At 40.1% G+C, this 24,521-nt stretch overlaps 2 protein-coding genes across 3 annotated transcripts in view; one reads left to right on the top strand and one right to left on the bottom strand.

Annotated features, from left to right (window-relative positions):
* The window catches only part of cds1 (CDP-diacylglycerol synthase (phosphatidate cytidylyltransferase) 1), a 63,091-nt gene extending 55,768 nt beyond the window's left edge, over window positions 1-7,323 (top strand). For both annotated transcript variants that reach the window (XM_033619981.2, XM_078170464.1), the window contains one exon: window positions 180-7,323. In XM_033619981.2, the coding sequence (XP_033475872.2) occupies window positions 180-315 (136 nt within the window). In that variant the 3' untranslated portion in view covers window positions 316-7,323. The remainder of the gene's footprint in view (window positions 1-179) is intronic.
* Window positions 6,593-20,338, bottom strand: tmem175 (transmembrane protein 175). The gene is made up of 10 exons (XM_033620274.2): window positions 20,017-20,338; window positions 16,980-17,018; window positions 16,738-16,835; window positions 15,361-15,412; window positions 14,646-14,681; window positions 14,448-14,531; window positions 14,067-14,231; window positions 13,638-13,716; window positions 13,377-13,512; window positions 6,593-12,439 (listed from the first exon to the last, which is right to left on the bottom strand). Exons 1-10 carry the CDS (start codon window positions 20,221-20,223, stop codon window positions 11,767-11,769), a joined length of 1,569 nt encoding a protein of 522 aa, XP_033476165.1. The 5' UTR covers window positions 20,224-20,338; the 3' UTR covers window positions 6,593-11,766.
* Window positions 20,339-24,521: the final 4,183 nt, after the last annotated feature.

Raw genomic sequence — 24,521 nt, 5'->3', positions numbered from 1 at the left:
GTCCAGCACTCGCTGTATTTCCTCATCAGCGGTGACACAGATGGAAGTCTGCTCCTCCACTCCTCTGGATGCCACTGAATCCCATGGATCCAACACACAGCTCCTTTAGATATGCTTGTAAGATGAAGTAGCTCCAGATTTGGGATTCTCTTCACTCACATTGAATTGTTGTCTTTCAGGGGACCGAACCCGAGCAAGGTGCTGCAGCAGCTGTTGATGCTTCAGCCTGAACAGCAGCTCAGCATTTTCCACACTCTGCACTCCCACCTGAGAGAGAGGGGCATGCTCCCCCCAGCTGCTGCCGCCCAGGCTTGATGAAAGACCGGCTGGCTTCACGGGGCGACGGCTGGAGAGTGTGTGTGATGGTTTGGAAAGTTTGTGTAAGCATGTACACACACTCACACACCTACACAGACACACACACTCTTAGGTATGGCTGTATGGTGTGTGATTCCAGGCCTCTCTCAGAGCGTCCGTCATCATCATCCTGCCGACTCTTCATTCAACTTCCAACCAGCTCAAAATCACGACTTTGAATCTGAGGTGACTCTCCAGACTACGTGGAATAACCTCGTAGGATAAAAAACAACACAGCGACAAAAAAATTGCTTTCCACTTGGACTGGCACATAAACTACGACACGCTTCACGAGCGAACAGGCAGTCCCCATCCTAGAAACTCTCAGACTGAAGATAAAATGTCTTATCGAACAAAACTGACTCTGAAGCACACGGCTCTCTCAGCGCAGGTGGATGGTGGATGTGCAGTTTCCCCGTGGACGGCAAACATTGCACTGACTAGCAGAACAAACGGATTTAAGGAGCTTCTACCAGCATAAACTGGACCCAAAGTGTCGGGCACGTGGACCTGAGCTACAGCAAACAGACTGTTGAGACTTGTCTTTCTGGGTTTGGGTGTGGGTGAAGCGATGATGCAGCAGGGTTGTCAGAATACTGTAGACACTGTTTTATATACTATGCTCTATTTAATGGTCCTAACCTCACAGCGTAACAAAACATGTAGCATGTATGCAAGTCCTGTCTCGGGCTTCTGCTAAACTAAGCCATGTTTATTCTCTTCTTCCACAGCGTGAACTTTTAGCTTTTAGGTTTCTGTCTGAATCTAAATAACTCGCACAATAAGAGTCAACACAGTTTGACCGTAGGCATGTTAACGCAGAAACTAGAGCATCAGCACTCAAGTTAATGTATTGTACATAAATATACTGAAGATATTTAGCTGAACAGATACCTAATACGTACTATAACTACTTGTGTGACCTGCTGGGGAAAAAGAAAAACACTTTTTAAGCTATGAGAAATGATATGCAAAAATAGAGATGTAACTCATTTGTAGCCTTTAGCATGAACAAATTAGATTTTTATGAGGTAGGGGTGTTGGTTTGATCTGAGGTTGCTGCTTATTTAAAAGGTGTGCTGGGTGAACCTTTATCAGAGATTGGAAAAAGAATTTTAAAGGAACAGTTTGACGTTTGGAAAATACGCTTATTCTTTCCCGAGCTGCGAGGTGAATAACATGAAGACTGGAAGCAAGGGGCAGCCAAAATCTAAAATCTGCCTACCAACACCTGAAAGCTCACTAATCAACTGTTCTACAAAGCAGCTAATGGTTATAATCCCAACTTTAGTTTTCTAACCTCATGTCCCTGAGTCCTGGTGGGATCAGAGAGTACAAATGCGTCACTATGGGAATTCAGAAATGTAAGAATCAATCAATCCCTTTTCCAGAATCGTTGTAGCTGTAAATTTTGCCTCCATTCAATACTAGATTTCCATCGTGGAGAAGGGCTGGGTATCGTCTAAAAAAATGTCAATACCAGCCATACGTGTGAACGTGCTGCTGGCATCTGAGCAGCTGATGTGGGAGTGTGAGCTCCGCGCTTCAGACAGTTCTGAGAGTCTGCCCGACCGCGCACACACACAGTGACGGAGCTAACTGTTAGCATTACACGGCTCAAAACAAAGGAATACTTTGCACATCAATAAAACATGTAGAAAAGACTCCCGCACACTGTCTAACTTGCAAAAAGAATGATTTTAATGCTGCAACGTTTCGGTGACTGGACTCTTTGCCTGATGAAGGTCTCGTCACTGAAACGTTGCAGCATTAAAATCATTATTTTTGCAAGTTAGACAGTGTGCAGGAGTCTTTTCTACAAGCATGACACAGCTAACTTAACCTAATCGTTATTAACAGGATTAACGACAGAGTCGAGCTGTTTTAATATCACTGTGAGGTTTTTGTCACTGTTTAATGTTAGCCGTTGCTTCTGTGTTAGCAAGTACTAATCGGGCAGACGGTGAACTGTTTGTCAGGAGAAGAGCAGCTCCAGAGATGGCAGCAACAGAAAGTTTGCTGATCTGATCGGGAGTGTGGAAAGTCCAGACTCAGACCAGGCGCACCAAAAAGCATCGAATGCAGGCATTGTTTAATTGGAGACGTTTAGATACTACTCGATATCGGACTTTTCAGTCAGTACCTCAAAGGTATCATTTACAGATACCCAGCCCTACTTTGGACGTTAGCTTTTTGGGGTCAAGGTTTAACCCTTGTGCCCCCTTTAGACCATGATTTGGTCATTTAAGTTGTATTTTCTGCAATCATTTTGGCTGTGAGTTGTGTTAAACCATCTTTCTCCACCGTTGAATCCCCTTTGACCAAAATATGGCAGATTGACTTCCATTAAAACCAAATTCTTTTCAACTGCCTCAAAACGAAAGTTAACTAAGTTGAACTTTAGTTGTAAAACATGGAAATTTAGCGTAGCATACAGATGCGGCTCGCATAGCCGCATGGGAGCGCAGAGATCTCTCCACTGGAAATAACGACCTTGCTGTGCACAATATTGAACTCGTGCTCTGTAAATTTGCCAGCATAGACTTTATAAAAGACGTGGAACTAGCCACTAAGATGTCACCGTTTGCTTTGAGTTTGGCATTGTAGCCATCACCATCTTGGTTTTGTCGGAGCCAGAAACGACCATATTTAGATGACATGGTAGAGCTTTGGAGGATGCGCATTTCTGAGCCTCTATCCTGATTGACAGGTCGCTGTGGTAGCAACTTGTCAGTCATAAGGTTGTCCTGTCCTATAGCACACCATGTTTTATCGTCTGTTTTATTCTAAGTGGGACCATAATTTACAAAACGAACATCATGCGGTGTTGAAGAAGACTTGAAACAAGCGGTTGAGACCATAAACTCAGTAGGAAAATGTTCACTGAGGGAATAAATCAAGTGAGAAGTTGGTCATTAGTCATTTCCAAAGACGTCCATACAGTCAGTGGAGTCGCCCCCTGCTGGCCATTAGAAAGAATGCAGGTTTTAGACATTCCTGCATTGGCTTCATGTTTCAGACCCACAGATAACCCCCATTTTTGTTTGCGTACTGATTCAACAAATGAGACACGTGTTGATTTGTGAGCTTTCTAAGTTTAAAGAAAGGCAGTGGCGCTTCTTCCCGCTGCTTCCAGTCACACTCACAAGATACTGATCTTCTAATTTAACTCTAAAAAGAAAGAGAATAAGCGCATTTCCATTAATTGTGAACTTTTCCTTGAAAATAAATACTGAGCTTCCTTTATCGATTTAACCAATGATTTTAATTGCACTGTAGCGGTTGGGGTCGGGTGGGGTCGACGCATCAGACCCTCCGAAGGTTCCCACGTCCTCGGACTCAATGTTTGTTCAACTGTTGAAAAAAAATCTTGCTATTTTAAAGTCTTATGCATTAAATCACTGTTAAATTATTACGTTTTGAATGTAGTTTTTAAGGCGAGGTGTTATCGATGATAACATGAGTGAGTACATTGGGAGCCGATGTAATGTACAACGTGTGTGTGTATGTACAGTTCTGTATTTACACACACTGTATATTTCAGTATATAAAACATATTTTGGGCAGTGGTTTTATTAGCAATATCCTCTGCAGGTTGCAGTTTCTTAGAACATGGGTTGGATAATTTAACTCTACAGGAAATCTGTGGCATTTGTGATGAATCACACGTTCACCAGTGTGATGAATACGACGTGTTACGAGGCACCAGATGTGTCCGACGAGATTCTCTGAGTGAATCCAGACCTTTTCAGAGAGAGAAATGTTTACCAAAGCACTGTCTGATTAACACTGATTTCCTTCCGTTATTGAAAAAGCTCCAGAGCCCAGATCCAAACTGTCGTCTCCTTCCGACATCCTCTCTTTGTTCTGAAACATGACAAAAGGAGGAGAGTTTGGAGCTGGGCTGCGGAATGGAGCGCTAACATTTGCATCTGAGGCCTGTGCAATGGGTGTCACTCTGTTCCTTCAGTTGGACGAAGAGGATGTTATAATTTATTGTTCTGTTCATGTTTTCCTCCATAGAAGTGCATTTTAGGGTGTTTTCCCCCTCATGAAGTGAACAGGGGTGTCGGGTGGACTCTTGGGACCAGCTGTATTGTACTGTATAAATCTGTAACTAAAGCTCTCTGTGGGAAAACACACACTACTGCTTTACAGGCTTTACTGTGTCCAACCTTACATACTGAACGAGATGACCCAAAGCATGTGGATGGTGTTCACGCAAAAGCAATCTGACCAAAAATCAACACAAACAGCAGATGGTCAAAATATTTAGAGTTTATTTAAGCTGTTTTATACGGAGTCTGGAGTGTGCCACCTGAATAATAATCAAAAAAACTGTGATTTACAAAGTTTACATTTTAATAATGCTACTTCAAAAACTTAGTAAAGTAAGTAAAAAGTAATCATCTACTGCTAATTAATGATTCAGTTTCTGTGTGTTTAAATTAATGAATGAGCTAAAAAACAAAGGCGGAAATATTTTATTATTCAGCTCATTAACTCTTCTGCTTTTATTAATTAGATTTCATTTAAATATCACTTAAATTTTATTTAAAATTAAATCATTTTTATCAGTGAGTTTATTGTTTTAGTCTTGGAAATGTGAACAAATCCTCACATTCGAGATGAGTTATTGATGGATAAATTACTCGATCAGCTGATAATAAAAATAGCTGCTGATAATCAATTAATTGACTTGTTTCAGCTCTAATCAAGGCTGCTTAACGGCTCTATGCAGAGCCTACTGTGTAGCCGAAGCAAGTTGTGAGCATTTATACTTGTGCAATGGTGTGTCTGTGTCGCTCTGCAGTTACAGCTCCACAACACTAGTTAGCAGTGAGGTTTCTATGCCACTGTGTTAAGCTTCTGTACAGTGCAGTAAAGTTTGATTGATTCAACTTAAACACATAAAACACACATTAAACATGGCTTAATGGTGACAATATTAAGTAAAAGTACACAAATCAGCTTCACTATAACTCGCAGCATTCACAGACAAAGCACTTGTCTTTTGCTAGAGATGTTTTCCCCACAAGTACAACATGCTAATGTTGTTAGCATAAGTCTATGACATGTTACATAGCATAAATTAGCCCGGTGGCTACCGGAAGTTTCCTCTACTCATATGAAGCCAGGAACAACAGCAACATTTAACAAAGATAATGTCATAACCGACAAATACAACATGCTAATGTTGTTAGCATACGCCAATGATATTTTGAGGGTTCCCACGTATTGTCATGGACAAAATTTCAAGACTTTTCAAAGACCCATAATATTGTGTAATTTTTTTCTTGCCCCATTTATGCAGCACTTTTAAACTCATCAGATCCAAACTCTATTCAAACAGTTTCAGTTAGCTTGCATACATGAAGGGAGAGATGACACATAGTGAGAAAACGTTACACAAAATAAATTCACGTTACTTGGACTGTGATGATTTCATTACAAGCAACAAAATTCCATTGCTTTTCCAAAACTTTCAATGAGTTTTACCAAGTCCATGACTTTTCCAAGTCTGGAAAATGTCAATGTGAAATTCCAGATTTTCCATGACTGTGGGAACCCTGTATTTCACATTGTATAAATTAGCCTAGTGGCTAGCAGACTTTTCCTCTTCACATATGAAGCCAGGGACAACAGCAACATTTAACAAAGGAAACGTTACAAAATTCGGCTCCATTACAACTCACAAGGTTTACTGACAAAACAACTGTCTTATACTTAACAAGTTTTTCAAACAAATACAACATGCTATCATTATTAGCACAAGCCTGTGGCATTTTACATTGTATAAATTAGCCTAGCAGCTAGCAGACTTTTCCTCTTCACATATGAAGCCAGGGACAACAGCAGCATTTAACAAAGGTAACGTTATAAAATTCGGCTCCATTACAACTCACAAGGTTCACTGACAAAACAACTGTCTTATACTAAACACGTTTTCCAAACAAATACAACATGCTATCATTATTAGCACAAACCTACAACATTTCCTGTTGCATAAATTAGCTTAGCAGCTAGCGGACTTTTCCTCTGCTCATATGAAGCCAGGATAAATCACACACAAGATTTAAAATGCTATTTTGCGGGGGTTTTATTGTCTTCACAATTTATTCCTCATTGTCTTAAAGTAAATTAAAGCTATGTTTTGACTGAGGGAAGTGGTTTACAAAAACATTTAGGAGATCTGTGTTGCTGCGATGTGTAGACATTTCTGGGGAGGTGCACGTCAGGCACTGAAGGTAGGACGTAGTTTCAGCACAGACGTATAAACGACGCTGTATAGATGACACGTACGTGAACAGAATAACAAAAGACAAATTGTAAGTAGTTGCAAATCCATTTATAAATTCATTTATTCTCAAAGGACAAAAATCAAACTATTAATTGGTGAATGTTGAAACTTTTTTTATTGATGGTTTTTAGCAACTACACCATCAATCATGTGTAAATTTAATTACTTTATCCAGTGTCACTTAAACGCAGCAGTTCATTATTAAAATAAGCAGTGTATTATTCTCTTGGCACACTCGAGACTCCGTAGTTTCACAGTTGTAGTTTAAATTAGATCAAAGTTGTTGTGTGAACTAATTTATATTTTTATTCACATTATGAAGGTGAGACACTTGTGGTACACAGACATAAAGGTAGGAAAGATAAAGTTAGTTTTATTAGCCCAAATGTCAGGTTATGATGCACTGCAGATGTTTGGTTGCTTGTCTTTATAATTTATCATTTTGTGTATATTTTGTTTGATTTGCTTCGGAGCTGAAATGTTTTCTAATGAAAATCTGTAGCTTTTGGAGTGGATAAGATTTAAACATCGACACTGAGGACGTATGCTGTTGATAATAGGGGCGATACAGAGTCATGTATAAACCACATATTGATACCTTGTTAGGGATATTGTGAAGCTGTTTACTGTACGGAGGTGAATAAAGGTTTTCTTTTTCTTTAAAATCTCATTTTGTTCATTATGTTTGACAAAACAGACGATTCGTTTTCACATTGAAGGAACAATTTCAGATTTATTCACAAAACAAGGCTCCACAGTTTGTGATTTGACATTAAAAAAAAAAGCTTTTGCACAGTGTGAAAGAGCAAATGCAGCGTTTGATTACAGACAGACAACAACGAAGCATTAAAAAATTTGTCAAAGGGAATATTTGGAGAGGGATTCCTCTGGCCTCGAACAACAGGCAGGTCTTTTAAAAAAGCCTGATTTCTAAAGGTAATGTGGCGGCAACAGAAATGAGGAAAGTAAAGATCCTGCTGAGTGTTGGGACTCAAACATGAAGCTATGACTGACAACGTGAAAAATATACAAATACAGTTGTTTTTATTTAGGTAACAATGCCTGACAACATTTTGCGATCAATATTTTGGGATGTTAAGAGCGTCACGATGACTGGCAAACAAACACAGGCATTTACTCCTTCATAGAAATCATCGTCTCGTTACACTGCTCCCATCCTGATCAACTGATTCTGACTACAGATCATTACAAATGCCCATAAAATAAAACCATACCTGGCTCTACAAGTAGTTTGGATCTGGAAGCTGCTCAACAGAACAAAAACGTGACAACCAATGTGTCTAACGAATCAGAAACAAGCTTTTCACCTGACATTCAGAGCCAGCTGAGCTTATTGTCTCTGTCTTAAAAAGCAATAGTTAACAGCTGTTCAGTTCCTTGTTGATATATATTTATAATCCTTCTCCTTCACCTGACAGGTTTCCATAAAGTGCACGTCAGATTCTGGTCCCCTTTTACGTCAGTATCAAACACACATAACAGCACATCATCATCATTAACAGCCATGAAAGTGGCCTCAGGACTGTTTAACAGAAACAACAGTGACCCCTTCTGGAGAAATGTGCTACACCTGATTTCACAAACCTCCCCATAAAAAACAAAACAGTAATTTCCACTTAAAATAAACTGATTTGTTCTGATGTTAAAGGGATAGTTTTGATCTTTTAAGAGGGGTTGTATGAGGTACCTATACACAGTCAGTGTGTTAGACACAGTAGATGTAGGTCAGCATGCCCCCAGTTTGGAGAAGCAGACAGGAGCCTAAAATAACCTAAACTTAAATTATCTATAACCGAGAAAGTGCGCGCTATATTGAGATTATTTTCACTGCTTAACTTTAATGTCAGACAGCCTGTTCCGACTGCTTCAGTTCCCTATATATGCTCTCCTCAAAGCCAGACTCCATTGACAAAATCAGTAATTTAAGCTCGCTGGACACAGGAGCTGCTGGTCTACTGCTGCTTTGATAAATTGGTTTGTTTGTGTTATTGTGTGATTCCAGCAAGCCCAAACTAATCCTTTAAAATGCCAAAGTCACACAATAACACAAACTAACTGACTGCTCCAGGCAACAGCAGCTCCTGTGTTCAGTGAGCTTAAATTACTGCTTTTGTCAGTGGAGTCTGGCTTTGAAGAGAGCGATACAAGGGCTTCATTTTCCCACTGGAAATCAGTCTGACATCAAGTATAGTGTACACTTACTGTGATACTGATTTTTTTTCTTTTAGGTGGCTAAAAATTAAGTAAAAAAGTCAAAATTATTTACATAACGCTTTTCGCAGACACAGGTCACAAAGTGCTTCACAAGAGCATTATACAACAAGAAAGAAATCATAGAGACAAAGTGACGACATTAGCCATGTAGTGAAAAGTGCACAGCTAGCAAAACTATTTGCACACACACAAGAAAAAGAAGAATTCACCCTACGCAACAATACACGATATTTTAAAAAGTACAGATCTGGCACAGACCCAAACGCCTGTCTGAACAGGTGCGTCTTCAGCTGGCTTTTAAAAGAAACCACAGTGTCAGCAAAGCTCGATGACCACGGGTCTTAAGGCGAGTGCGAGGGAAAGATAACAAATTTATCTGATTAATTACGTGAGCTGAAGAACGCAGGTGAAGTGTTTCAGCTACATTAGAGGGAGCTTGACTGTGTGATGCTCTGTAAGTAAGTAAGTCTGTAAAATTGTCGGCCCCCTTCATGGCAGTACATTGCTTTCCATGTGCAGACTTCTCCAAACTGAAGGTGTGCCCACTGACATCTGTGGAACGTAACATACTGTCTATGGATAAGTACCTCATACAACCCCGGTTAAAAATCTGAACGATCCTTGGGTCCTTGACTTTTTAAAGACAGAACTTGCAAGAAAACCTAAAGTCATTATCACTGAAACTAAAAATCAATATCCATGCACATTCAGCCTTTTTCTACATTTAAATAAACAGTTTTGGGGCTCATTAAGTTCACAGTCAGTAGAAACAAAAGAAGCATTGTGACAGTAACTGAAAAGATGAGGTTACATTCCAGTGGGTAGTACACACAAATATCTAAATCAAAATATTGATTAGTAAATAGTGCAAGTTTCATGGCCGTACCCATTCAGTAAAATGTTTAAAGCGCCAACACTAAAGACTTGAACTCGATCTGCTAACAGGTCAACTGCAACATTTATACAGGAGACAAAACTAAACTCCAGCCGTCAGTTCTCATGTATTTTTCCTGCAATGTGTCTGAACGCGCTCGGCAGATTTTCTCTGGGGAACACGAGGTTAAAAAATAAATGAAGGCTCAAGTAAAACCAAACCAGTTGGACGGACTCTTTGTCTCACATCTTCACTGAACTATAATTATCAAACCTGTTCTTCTGTTCTACTCAACAGTGAAAACAGAAAACTGGGTCATATTGAATCAAAGTGGGAGACCGTCATTTCAAACCGAGCTTTTTAGTGCTTGAAGATGATTGATGATTATTCGCTAATCAAAACTAGCATTAGTATATTCTTCCAAGTTATTGTTTAAGGGGTGAGTTTAGTATTTTTCAACCTGGACCTTTTTTTCATGTTTTAAAGCCACAAATGGGAACAATCATTTTTGAAACTGGCCCAGTATTGAGCCAGACTGATGCAGCCGGCAGTGAAGAAATTGAAGTGTTTGTTTTTGCCACTGACAGGCTCAGATTGTCATTAGAAGTGTCTAAGATCCTTTTTGTTAAACCAGAAACGGCCCCAAAATCACCATCATCAATTCTACCAGACTCCATTAAAATAAACAGTAATTGTAGTGTGTGCAGTGGCAGCATGTTTTCACATTTAACTGGGTGAATTAAGGGTTTATTTCAAACAAATCAAACGTATAATTAAACATAATTGAGCCATTACTGAGATGATTCTTTTTTGAGTAAAGTCTTTCCTGAACCCATTATTTTTTCTTTTAGACACGCCCCTACTCTTTTTCTACATAGGCCGTACATAAAGACGCCTGAGGACGCCTTGTTGAGCATAAATATGCCATTAGAACAAAAAATCGTAACTACCCCATGGCTACACATGGCTACACATGGCTACACATGGCTACGCACTTCAGTGAATCTTATAATGCTAATGATTCCTTATTACGCATAGAGGGCATTGAGCTCAGTAGAAGGATGCTGAGGTTGGAACTGCCAGGCAAGAGGCCTCGAGGAAGACCAAAGAGGAGATTTATGGATGTGGTGAAAGAGGACATGAAGTCGGATGCATCGTGGAATGCTTGACTAGATAATCGTAATTGAGTTGTGAGGCCGTTGAAGATGCACAGCCCTAGTGCCTGGATTGCCTTCCTGTCGATAAAGTTTGTGATTGTTGTGCGAGTGTGAGAACGTGAACCAAGATGGTTTTTGTGAGTTTTATTTTGTTTCTTTCGACTTTGAATGAAGTGTGTTTAACAATGATAATTACTGTTTTTTTAAATGAAGTCTGGTGGGTTTGGCTATAGCAATTTTTGGGCTGTTTCTTAAACACAAGAGTCTTATTCTTTAACAAGAGGTCGACCTCTGTACTGATCCTTTCCATAATGGTGTCAGACACTTAAAATAACAATCTGAGCCTGTCAGTGACAAAACAAGCACTTTTAGTGGACGTAAATTAATGGTGCGAACACCCCGAATAGTTAGATTGCAGCCTTTTTTTTTTCCACAGCTGCAGCAGCCTTACTCAATATTGGACCAGTTTACAAAATTGTTGTTCCTATCAGTCACTTGGATACAAAAACATGGGCAAATGTGGTCCAGGTTGAAAAATGCCGAATGTACCCTTTAAAGAAATGAAATGAATGGATAGGCTTTGGCGGTCAGCATCCTTCACCACTCTGGTTCACTTCATTACTTCGCCTTCAACATGTGAGATCACGTCTAATCCCATTTTGCACTGATTCCTTCACAAGATTTGAACCAGTTTAAATTAAAAGATCACCATCTTCTTCTCCACGTGATTCCTAATTCACTCTCTCTCAGTAACTCTTTCAGAGACCAAGCATCTTAGCAATAATGCCTCGCTGCTCTGTCAGTTAGCTCGATTTCCTGCGGCCACCTCCCCTCTAACCTAGCTAGGTAACTAAAGCGTTGAATGGCACTCTTGTCTCGTCATCTTCGTCCTCTATGACCCCCCTCTGGTTGGGCCTGTCGGGACAGAAGATTAGCCGTAGCAGCGCCATCCCGACACGCACCAACAGCCTCAGCGCAAGGAAAGCAAAAGGCACCGTGATCTCCATCAGGTGGAAAATGGAGGCGCTAAATTTACTCAAAATACATGTGAGGAAAAACGTCCCCAGAGCAACGCAGGGGTACAGAGCTAGCTTAGCTAGCATAAACACATGCTCGCGTCCGCCATATCGAACATAAGGGTGCAGAGTTTCCTGTTCGTTGTAAAGTGCGACCACCCAAATGGCGAGCTGAAATATTCCTGCGAAGAAAATGATCACACAGCTGATCTGAATGGCTTCCAGTTCATTGCGAGAGTTGCGCGGGAATTCGTGCGTTAGCTGGTAAGCTAACGGCAAACCTCCGATAAACGCCAGCGAGAAGGTGTTCAGCAGGCCCATGAAGCGCGTTGCCTTGGTGACGTGGAGGAAGAGCGAGTGGTGCACAAACCAGAGAAGGCCGACGGTGGCGAAGGAACCAAAGTAGGCGAGGTACTCCGGGCCGTAGTCTTGAAGCGCTGCTATCAGGCTGCCGCCATACTGCGTCTGGACAGTGGTCTGGTCTGGAACATTGTCCTCGCTAACAGGAAGGAACCAGAGAGGATAAAGGTGAGGAGGTTTTCAAGCAAACTTTTGCAACACTATTAATGACAATTCATCCAGAATGGTTTTGTTTTCGACAATTTAAAAGCAGCTTTAAAGATGGAACGTAGTCAGGTAGTTTTACATAACGCAGGTATAACTGGTGCATAAATCCAGTGAATGCAACATGTGCATAGGATCCATATCGTGCAGAAGATTCTCTTTATAGCACGTCGGTTGCATTTAAAGGTCCAGTGTGAAGGATTTAGGGGCAAATATATGGGCAGAAATGGAATATAACATTGGAAATACATTTATAATCACCTGAAAATAAGAATTGTCGTATTTTTGATACCTTAGAATGAGCCGTTAGTATCTACATAAGGAGCGGATCTTCCCACAGAAAAGGTGGGATCTATAAAAACAGACTTGATGGGAGAAACTTTGACCCATGCTTACGAACATTTTGGAGACAGGAAATTGGCGACTGAGGAGGTGGAGGACTAATTGTGGAAACTGTTGAATATTATTTGGCGCACACCATTTTTGGCTTTTCTCTGTACATACATTCCTAGTGTGGATCCTAAGCATTGTTTTATAAATGAGACCCCTGGTTCAGTTGTTTTGGAGACTCAGAGACCTCTGCAGATAATTCAGCTTCTGCTAAAAACCTCCTGAACAATAAATTCTACCCAGTAGCTCACGCTTGGCGCTCAGGGGGAAGTTTCAGCTGGTTGCAATCTTCATCCTCACCACTAGATGCCACTAAATCCTACACACTGCTCCTTTAATGTGATCATGGTGACATCAGATTCATAGTGCCTGCGTTTGTGTCTGACCTCTTCTTTATACACAATATATTTGCATTTATGTATGTTATATTGAAATGGATTTGTACTCTGTCTTCCCACTTAAGGAGATAAAGTAAAACACACCATATGTCCAGGATGAGAAGCGTTGCTACGATGGCGTAAACTCCATCGCTGAAAGCCTCCACTCGGTCCTTGCTGAGTGGCTCGTTGGGCAGGTACGTGTAAAACAACATGGAGTCTGGAGTCTCCTCCACCTGACCTGAAAGGAATAAGATTTAGTTTATGTTTTAAGAAGGTGTCACTCTAACACAAATAGACGATGAAGTACATGTGGCCAGAGGTGATACGTTTCTTCTTCTCATCACGATAAAATCTCACGCTCACCAATTGCTTTACTGCGACACCACTTCACAGACTGGGAGATATACGGCAGGAAGATGACGATCGCCAACAGCACGTACGACTGAAAGACAGAATGAAAGCTTTACTACAAAGAATAGATTTACAGCAGCATCAGTAAACTTGATTGATTAAGCTACAATCCCAATCATTTGCTTGTTCCAGCTTCTCAAATGTGATGATTTGTCTGCGTTTTACAACACTCTAAGTTGAATATCTTTGAGTTTTAGACTGCTGGTCGGACAAAACAAGAACTTTAAAGCCGCCACACTGGACTCCGGGGCCTGGTGATGGGCATTTTTGCACAATATTTTTTAGATTAATCAGGGTGTTAATGTACAATAAAGTCCTAAAACATATTACAAGATGAACAGATCTCTCACAACAGTCGATATGAAACATACTGCCACCTACCAGCTGGAAGAAGATGAAGGAGAAGATGCTGGCGAAGAAGCACATGAGGGGAACCCGCATGATGACTTTGAGGATGTGGTGTTTGTAGAAGGTTTGGTTCTCTGAGATCTGGATCTGCTCGTTCAGCAGGAAGGGACGGCTGAAGGCGTACAGCACAATCACCGACTACGGAAACAAAATGTAAGATTATGACACAAGCCAAACTCCTAAATGCGACTGAATGTTAAAGGTCCAGTGTGTAGGATTTACAGTAGGGGCAACTATTGGCAGAGATGGTGTATAATAAACTGTAATGTTATAAGTGAAGCTGCATCTTATCTTCAAGGTGACCCTTTTTCTCCAGAGGGACTAGAAGGACTAAAACACTCGGAAGCTGCTGACCTGAATAATGCCCATCACCATCACACAGCCACAGAAGAGTAAAATCCCCAGGACGTTCTCAGGGAAGTTGGCCATCAGAGCGAACTGCAAACACACAACACACATTAACATGACGGAGCTTGAATGACATCAGTCGACTTAACATTTATCTGTGCAAACACTGTGATTGATTCAGCTGCTGCGGGGACTCATACTCACTGTGTAGGGCAGGAAGGTTATCAGCATCATGCAGGCCTGAGAGAGAACCGAAAGTAGAACGTCACATTAGAGGGAAGGAAACGTGCTCACAGTCTCATTCAGTAGTTAAGTATTTATAGTATGACAGCAGCGAAACTGTGGCTCTGCTTTCTCTCAGCAGTGAGAACTGACTCTAATATCACTTACATATTGAGTATGGAAATCAGTTGCCAACATGCACTGTTGTTTCTTTGACAGATATTGTGTTTGTCTCTGAAATCCAACCTTAAATGTTTAGTATTTGCACAATAACACTTGCTGAAATTGGATTTTAAACCAACTGGTCAATCAAAGTTAACAAAGAAGCCGACCACAGCTTACTAAACTGCATAAACTGTAAATCAGAGACGATAAAAGGTAAATAAAAATCAATTTACAGGGACACGGTGAGCTGTGTTGATCAAAACTAAAGCCAGAAAAAGTAATGTCTAACACTGGTCGGAGCTCCATACAGTATTTAAACATAAAATATAACCACCTAGAGATGCATGTCATATGATCAAAACTAGACGTTATTTAAGTCACATTAGCTCACTTATTAGGTACAGGCTTACTAATCTGCCTTAATTAAATATCCAAGATAATTATTACTTAAAGAAAGACTTCAATTAACACCGTACAAATAATGATAGTGTGTCATTAAAGACATAGTGATCTCATTAATAACTGTACTCACGAGGTTCAGCAGTGCCAGGCAGTCATCGATGCGAACAATTACTTGAAATAACCTGTGAAATTCAACACAAAGAAAGAGCAAGAGGTGAATCATCTGCAGGTAAGCATCTCTTACCTGTAGTGCTATTTATCAGTCTAGATTGTTTTGGTGTGAGTTGCAGAGTGTTGGAGATATCAGCTGTAGAGATGTCTGCCTTCTCTCAAATATAACGGAACAAGATAACACTCAGCTTGTGGTGCCAAAAAATACTTATGAAAACTCAACAGCAAATGGCTGCAGTTACATGACGGCTTCTCATTCAGAATGAAATAAATCTGAATGAAATCATTCGGAATTAAAGTCTTTCCAGGTAGTTCACATGGGACATATTAATTCCGAATCAGGGTTTACACGGAGATCAGTTTAATCGCCTTTATTCGGGTCCACGCAAGGTTTGGGTCAGGGAGGGTTTCTGATTGGACAGGGGGCGGGGCGCATGTTACATGTTTACGTTTACCGGAAGAAAACACCGTAGTCCTCGCTCTGGAGGAGAAGGGAGGTAGAAGGTCGAAGAAGAGAGACAGAAGACCGTGCTTTGGCGTATGGAAACTGGTGAGTGCAACGAGTCCGACTGCTCTATCTCAGCCCGTTGCTATGCGCGCTATATACGTCATCGCACCAGAAGGGCAAGGAAACGAGCATGCGCAGAAAGATTGGAATGAACTTAAAGAGGAATGAACGTTTACATGCACACAAAATTCTGTCATTCGGAATTAGAAACGGAATATTCCAGCCCTCTACATCGGATTGAATTTTCAATCACATTGGCCATTTCCATTCCGAATTAGGTGTTTACAAGATCACTTTTAATAGGAATGAACTTTCATTCTGAATGAAAATGGAATTAAACTGTCCATGTAAACGCACTCAATGTCTCTTTCCAGAAATCATGACCTGGTTACTCAAGATAATCCACAGACCTTATTGTGAGCAGCTTCATGCAGGAACTATTTTCTTTCTACCGAACTAGACCTGCCAAACATATCACCACGCAGAAGGAAGTGTGCATCTACTCATAATCGAGAGGCTTGTGCTCATGACAGTGTTAGATGTAAACATTAATGGCGTCCTCCTCGGCTGAGCTGTAATGTTAGCTAGCTCGGTAGTGCAAGGTGAGCTAACGGAGGATGAATGAGTGCCATCTAGTTCCATTATATTTGAGAGAAGGCGGACATCTCTACGGCCGATATCTCCAACACTCTGCAACTCTCACCAAAACAATCTAGATTGGTAAACAGCACTACAGGTGAGAGGAAGAATATGTGTGTTTGATTGTGGGGTGAACTGTCCCTTTAAAACTGCTGTTCTACTACTAATATAATATCAGTAATGACTCACCTGATGTGAGCGGCCCACGCTACAGTCACAATCAGGAATGTCATTAAGTAAACAGCGATCTTTGTCGTCAGCAGCAGCTGAACACTCTCCCTCAACTCCTGAAACACAAACAGATTTATTACATGTCGCCTGTTGTTGTTGTTATTACATCACTACATTGGTACAAAGTTTATCTGGTGCACTCAACAGTGAAGTGAATATACCTCGTTGTGTCGGCTTTATAGAAAGACAGTTACTGTTACCTCATTATCCTCCATCTTTGTGTGAGCGACAGGTAAAATCTGTGGATAATGAAAGCAGCATTAGGAGAGGTATCATATGTTCACAGACAGGAACATCATACTGCAGAGACCACCTGATTATGAATACTACCATGGGTAATTTAAACCACAAACGTCCCATTTCTTTTTGGATTTGGAAAAATTCTGTCACAAGTGGAAAGTATATTATTAAATGGAGACTAAAGCATGCTAACTGCTGTATATGAAAAGACTGGACCATCTTCCTTAAGCTGCTGCTGCTGCTGCAAAGTGAACATCCATGACAACAGGTCACAGGAGAGGTTACAGGTTAGCTTTAAAGCTCGAGGGAGGACAAGTCTGCACCAGTTCAAAGTCAGTAATTTGCACTTTAATACAGGAATAAAATGAATATAGAGAATAGAATGAAGTTACAGGCGTTAATGTCTCAAATTTTCCTGATATTTCTGGGTTTGTTTTTTCTGCCTTTATTCAACAGGATAGCTTTAGTGTGAAAGGGAGGTTCAGCTCATTTTCAAGTGTGTTAATTTCAATTGTCCCTCATATTTGAAACAGTTTTTGACCCTGTATAATTCCTCATATTCACTTAGACATAATCCCTTTTTCTTTGTCCCCAGGATTTTCAAAGCAGTTAGACTAAGGTCGTTCCGATCCAAAGCTCCATCTGACTGGAATAATCTTCCACTTTTCTTGAGCTCTGTCACCTCTTGAAAATGAGATGCTACATCTCAAGGGGCTATCCTTTGTAGAAAATTCACATTCAGGGTTCAACGCTAAGGTTTTTTTTCACTTGCCCGGTCGGGCAAGTTGGTCAGAGATCTACTTGCCCGAAGTCAGTTTTTACTTGCCCTGTAAAAATTGTTTAATTTAAGCGGCTATCAAATAACAAAGACTGCAGTTATTTTTATGGTATGTAATCTTTATTCACACTGTATTTATTAAATAAAACAACATATGTCATGTATTGTAGCTTAATTCCTACACAAAAATGACAATGTCAGGGCTTAAAAGTGAAAAATTTGTCAATCGTTCTCTGTTTATAATTTTGCGCCCTACTTAAGCCATACCCACCTCTATTTATTTTTCACCCCTCTCTCCAGTTCTGCTGTATTAACACCGGGTTTAATATATTTTGCTTCCATCTCTCTGCCCTGCTCTCTACTCTACTTCAACGCTACTTAGCTCTCTCTCTACTCTACCAGTAGACTACCACATCCACCTGTTGCACAAAACGCACACAGCAGTGTTTCCCCTAGGATGGAGTTGTAGCAGTGGAGGTGAAGCACACGCATGAAAAATAATTTTCACATGCGTGAAACTTTTTTGTATGCTTGCAAAGCACAGCCTGCTGGGATGTTTCTGTGTATCTACTGGCACCAGAAGGGCTCTTTAGGACTAAGTACATACAGTACATGTGTGCACAGTATGAGCAGGTGAAATGTCTGTCTAGCTTACATATGAGGTGTCTCAAGATTTAGGAACATACAATTTTATTGAATATAATAAAGTAAAAAGTCACTTTACATGCTGCTGTTTTGTGCTATGACCTATTTAAGTGTTGGAAGTTGTTATTTACGTGACAACGCCTGAACGCAACACAAGCTCAGCATGAGTGCCGTGCTGCGCTGCTGTGCGAGCAGCGTGTTTGTCTGTGCGTAACAGCAGTCTGTTGGTTATTTACACACTCTCCATTTCAATAACTGTGTCAGCTGACAAACTGCACCGGGCTCAGGGTCAGGTTTGGTCAGGAAAATGCAGCCCGAGCCGCTCTAGCGTGATCACCTGTGTGTGTGTGTGTGTGTGTGTGTGTGTGTGTGTGTGTGTGTGTGTGTGTGGTGACCTCCACCGTGTGAGATACAGAGAGCAGAGGAGAATTGTTAACGCGTGACCATGTAGAGACAGAAATGACACGATGACATAACACCATAAATAGTATATTGTTATGTTATTATATGAAGCGTCCGTCGCGCAAAATAATATCAATGGGGGCTGTGGGCAGGACATTGTTACACAGCTGTGCCTGTGACTTCAGGCAGAGAGACCGCTGCATCAGAGCAGAAGAGCACGTTTTAAAATACATTTATTTTATCAATTAGTTATTAACTTTGACTATTTTTAGCAACTTGTCCGATCAGGCAAGTGAGTTGTTAGTTTACATGCCCGACCGTGAGTTTTACTTGCCCCGGGCAATCGGGCAAATAATTTTTTAAGCAATGGAGGGGGACTTATAATTTTCAATTTGACTTAGGGGAAGGATATCCAAATTAATACAAATGATGATTTTAAGAAAATACGTCTTTAAAGGAAACATTAGTGGTTTGACAGACATGTTTTCTTTAAAATCACCAAAATTACACCATTTGTTACAGACCCTTTAACTGTTAGTAAACAGTATGACGTTTTTGGTGGGCGGGGCTTAGCTGGAGGCAAAACAATCCTCCACAGACATTAGCAAGCACTAGCTGGTGAGTTCTGTTGTCTCGTTTAAGACAGTGGAGGAAGATGATGTGAGTGGTGCGTTCAGAAATACTCATTCTGAGTGTCAGAGCGCACTCTGACACAAACTGGACCGTTCAGCTTCGCAGCGCTGTCTGAATGCACCGTTGGGTTATTCAAGACCAAGACATTTTAAGACTCCTGTGTAGCCTACAGCCGTGTGGGGGAGAGGCAACTTCACCTCCAGGTAACAAAATGATGTCATTGTGACGTCATGCCTTAAAGGGTCTGTTACTTCAAAAGTCTGGTAACTAATTTAAGGTGGAGGGAGGGTGATGCATTTTCCTCCAGACACTCAGGGAGGCTCCAGGAAAAATATCTGTACCAAAATACTGAAGTCACACCGCAGCCCCCCCACCCCGATAAGTAACGAACAGTCCCTAATATTAATTTGGTTCATCACTGCCCTCTGCTCCATCACCTGCTGGTTTCAGGTCTCTGCAGTGAACTAAGGGGCTGCTGATACTGAGGGTACAGCTCAGAGGTGTGTGTGTGTGTGTGTGTGTGTGTCGGTGTGTCTCACCATGACGGTGGCGATGATGGAGATGAGAGCATCGCTGTAGGCCAGCAGTCTGTGGGAGGACTGGGTGCCGCTGTGGCCCTCTCTGTCGGACGGAGTGACGCTCTCCAGGAACGAGGAGGAGGAGGCTGCGTGGCTCCTCGTGCCCTTCTTCTCCATCTCCTCCTCCACGTGGTGCTCTATGATTTCGCTGTCGTCGTTCCCACCCATGGTGGAGGAGCTACAGGGGCGCAGAGGACGAGGACGGGACCATGGACCCGGCGGACGGAACTGTTTGCAAACAACCGTGTGACAGCTGACTGAGGGCGGGGAAACCGGAAGTAGCTGCACGGCTGTCTTCCTGTTGTCAGCAGAGATCGTTGATTAAAAAACAGAGCACTCACTCCGCTGTTATTTTTGTTTTTTTTTAAATTTTATTTTAATTTTATTACTTTTTACGAGGGTTTATTATTGTTATTATTATTGTTATAACCGTACTATTATTACAATTATTATTATTTTTATTATTATCATTTTTATTATTGTTATTATTAGCCTATCATTATTTATTTTTTAAAGTGTGTTTTTCAGAAGTTTAAGCTGTTGTAATTTTGGTTCATACAATTAATTGTTTATCACTTTATGATAACCATAAATAATAAATTATATTTAAACTCTAGGAAATAGTTATTTTACCGTTAATAACCAATGAAATAATAATAAATGAAGTTTTCTAATTTATTTAATACTAAAACTGATTTTATTTTAATGGTTTATTTTTGCATATATTACAGAATTGTATATACTATATTAAGTATTTGCTCATGCTTAAAAATAGGTTTGTAAATTGTCTATAAACATTATTTGAATGGCTATAAAGTCGCAACTATTGATTATAATCCCTTGTTAAATGGTTAGTAATGAATATTGTGTAGTGCAACTATAAACATTGTTTGGGTGACCAATATACAGTAAAGTCACAGTGTGTATAGATGTACTACACAGTCCTATTTATTATACATTTTTTGGCAATCAATTTTGACTATTAAGTTCCTGGGTAAAGGATCAGAGTGAGACCTCTGTAGTTTCTATCTTCTCTGTAATGAGTGTACTTGGATACATGAAGAATGTAAAGCTGATTTAATGCAGCTCAGTAAGAAGCATTGAGTCTCCAATAGGCCTTGTTGGCTGACAAAAGCATGTATAAATAATATGACCATAAACAGAATGCTGATGAGGGATGTTGCAACTAATAATTAAATGAAATGTGATTTAATTAGCAGTGGTGTCTCATGAGAAGAACTGGTGTTAACACTGTACAAAACTGTAACTCACTACAGAGAAAGAGGAGAAACTGGGATTGGTGCAGAGTGAAATCATACCTCACTCCTGCCACTGGGGGGCAGTGCAGGTGTTTTTTGTGTGTGTGTGTGTGTGTGTGTGTATTGAATATATGTCATGGTCATAATCAGAGGGTTTTGTTTTGTTTTATTTATTTTTTGGTTTAATTAACAAACTTACTTACATATCTTCGTACATTTACTCGAGTACTGTACTGTACGGTAGTTAAGTACAACTTTGACATATTTGTACATTGAGTATTTCCTTTTTATGATACTTTATACTCAGACTCCACTTCATCCCAGAGGGAAATATTATGCTTTTTACTCATTATATTTGGCACTGATAGTTACTTTTTTGCAGGGAAACACACACACAGGATATAAGATACAATGCAGTACTACACTATTAATGTATCCAATATTATAATAATAAAATATTCTATAATATCTTAATACTTAAAAAGGAACCATTCTGTATAATGTGTACTTTGACTTTTCATACTTTATGTATGCTTTTGCTGGTAATACATCTGTAATTTTAGTTAAGTAAGGTATTGAATTCAGGACTAACTTGTAATGGAGTATATTTACACTATGTTATTTCTAGTTTTACTTAAGTAAAGTATCTGAATACTTTTCTCACAGCTGCACAAATGCCACTGCGCGTCCATATTTCTACAATCTGACAGGAAGCTAAAGTTAAAGTTCCTAAATAATTATAAATAGCCTACTGCACAACAACAACATATTCATGAATGCTAATTTAGAACTTTTTTTAATGTTGTCAACACACAACAACCTTCGGAGAATGTTTTTCCTGTTGGTGCTCTGGTGGAAGTGGATCAGTGTGGATGAATGAAAAATGAAAACAGTAAGTTGATTTTGGGTGGTAACACGTTACATGACAGTGTAAATGTAACGTGTAGTGTGTTATATTACTTTGTTAGAGTAAAGAAGTAAAGAGTGGATAAAGAGTACATAAAGAGTAACTACTAACTAGTATACCGTAAGGGCCCGTCATAATAGCGTGCACTGGGGCCCGTTGTAACTACCTTACGCCATTGCCTGGAACACAATGTTACTGCATGATGTAAAAATCAATAGTTGATTCTGTAACTGCGATTTTATTGTTTGAATATTGTGTTTTAATTATTAATTATTATTATCTTGTAAATGAACTGGAAGCAACAGTCTATACACGGAAGTTTGCAATGTCAAGTTCGGCGCTGATTGGCTGTTGCCCCGCTGCAATATGATTGGCTGCTTGTTACGTCCTTACGTCACGATTAGCGCGTAGTTGACAGCTCAGCGCAGAGCCGTTGAGCTCGAGTAATTCTCGGTATGGCTGCCTTAAAAATGCGGATTATCTTGTACAGCGGACATTTAAAATTTTGTTTAATGAATTAAAACTTTAGATTAAACACTTTTGTGTTCATCAAACCAAACTAAACCAAACTTCCGGTAAAAATAATCCGATTTAAATCCAGGTGGTTCTCCAGGTAAAATGGCTAACTGCTAGCTTGTCAGAGAGCTAGCTGAGCTTTCTGTTCTTGTTTCCTTGTGTGTATTTCGCTGAGGACGTTACCTGCCAGTCAGGAACAGACTTAAAGGATATCAGGCATTAAAAAAAGGATGACCAAACATTAAAACAGCGGGATATGGCAGTGAAACTGAGAATGGAGCATTGTAACATCACACTGTGGAGAACAGGTATGTGTCCTGTCAGATTATCACCTGTGTTACACTGTGTGTGACGTGAAATATCAAAGTGTGTAATGTTCTGGTGTAACATCTGTCCAGTGTAGTTGTTGCCCCATCATTTCCCCCACCACCAGTGTATATGTATGTACTATGGTTGTGTTTATATTTATTTTATTGAGAAAGAGACAGTGCATATTAATGAACATGATCTCTTAAGTCTCGTAAATGTGCCAGATTTAGCCATACAGGCTCATTTTCATCTGCAGTCCCTGGCAGGTTGATGGTTTGTGTATATAATAAAAAGACAATATAACATACAAAAGCACAGAGCAAGCATATACATTTAAATGTCCATATTTTGTATTTATTTAACAGCAGATTTTATTTTAAGAAAACATGCATGTTACTTAAAAAAATATTTACTTTTATTTATTTAACATTGCTTCACTTTAAATACTTTAGCTTTAAATACTTTGACTGTAGCTTCCCCAGCTCTGTCAGTGATGCAGACTATGTTATTATAACGTTGTTTAATTTAAATAGTGCAGATTAGACATGTGAAGCACTCTTCTGCCTCTAGAGGGTGACATCATACTGTATCTGCCAGAAAGCTCTTTTCAGTGTGAGAACTCAACTTGTTGTCCTGTAACTCAGGAGAACAGTGGCTCCCAATCTTCTCATTAAAGGAAAAGATTTGGAGCCATTTGAAATCTGTACAGTGTTTTTTTTTTGCCTGTCATCCACATCACATCCACTGGTAACTGATTTTTATAATCAGTTACCAGTGGATGTGTAGCGTTGTTTCTGACTCGTGAGCCAAATTTCCAATAACTACAGAGCGCTGTAAAGTCCAAAAGTCAAAATTTATTGAAGTAGACAGATGTAATTGTTTCCAGAATTCACAACATGTCTTTCTCTAAAAAAATGTTCTGCTTCAATCCATATTTGTCGGTGTTTAGCCTTTCAAAATTAAAGGGGTGGTCTAACAGCAATCTAACAGCGCCATAAATTACAGTTATTCATATGAGAAAGTGGATTTAATAAAACTAAAGACAAACTAATTTAATGTATTCATTTTGGGGATTTTGTTTGAGGACTTTTTATTTTTATTTAGGTTGATGATGTCATAAAATATGAGGACAGGCAGGTGTAGCTTCATTCAAAAACCTGAGAAGCTTCATATGTAAAATAATAACACTGGGTAATCCTAGACACTGACACGATTATTACCAGGCAGTAAGGTCTCTGAATATAGCTTTTAATACCAGCGACCAGATTTGTTCTCTTTGCTTCGTCCCGTCTTGTGTTGACACTCTGTTGCTGGCTCTGTCTGCCTCAGGAGCACCACAGTGGCGCTGTGAGCGAGGGTTCAGGGACAGAGGGGCAAAGCCTGGGGCGAGTCAGGATCCTTCAGTCTGGCTCCAGTCCCGGTGTTTCTCCACCGGTCTTATTCAACCCAGGTTCGACCAGTGCAGCCAGTGCCTT

The sequence above is a fragment of the Epinephelus lanceolatus genome, chromosome 9 (assembly GCF_041903045.1).
Source record: "Epinephelus lanceolatus isolate andai-2023 chromosome 9, ASM4190304v1, whole genome shotgun sequence".
Classification (NCBI taxonomy): domain Eukaryota; kingdom Metazoa; phylum Chordata; class Actinopteri; order Perciformes; family Serranidae; genus Epinephelus; species Epinephelus lanceolatus.
Note: the sequence above shows the minus strand (reverse complement) of the source record. Positions and strands in the feature narration are given on the sequence as shown.

Excerpts from the sequence above, each read along its gene's own strand:
- tmem175 (XM_033620274.2), bottom strand. The coding sequence starts at position 20,223 with ATGGGTGGGAACGACGACAGCGAAATCATAGAGCACCACGTGGAGGAG. Across the intron at positions 15,413-16,737 it reads GCGTGGGCCGCTCACATCAG|GTTATTTCAAGTAATTGTTC; the intron begins GTGAGTCATTAC and ends TGAATTTCACAG. Across the intron at positions 14,532-14,645 it reads TAACCTTCCTGCCCTACACA|TTCGCTCTGATGGCCAACTT; the intron begins GTGAGTATGAGT and ends GTGTGTTTGCAG.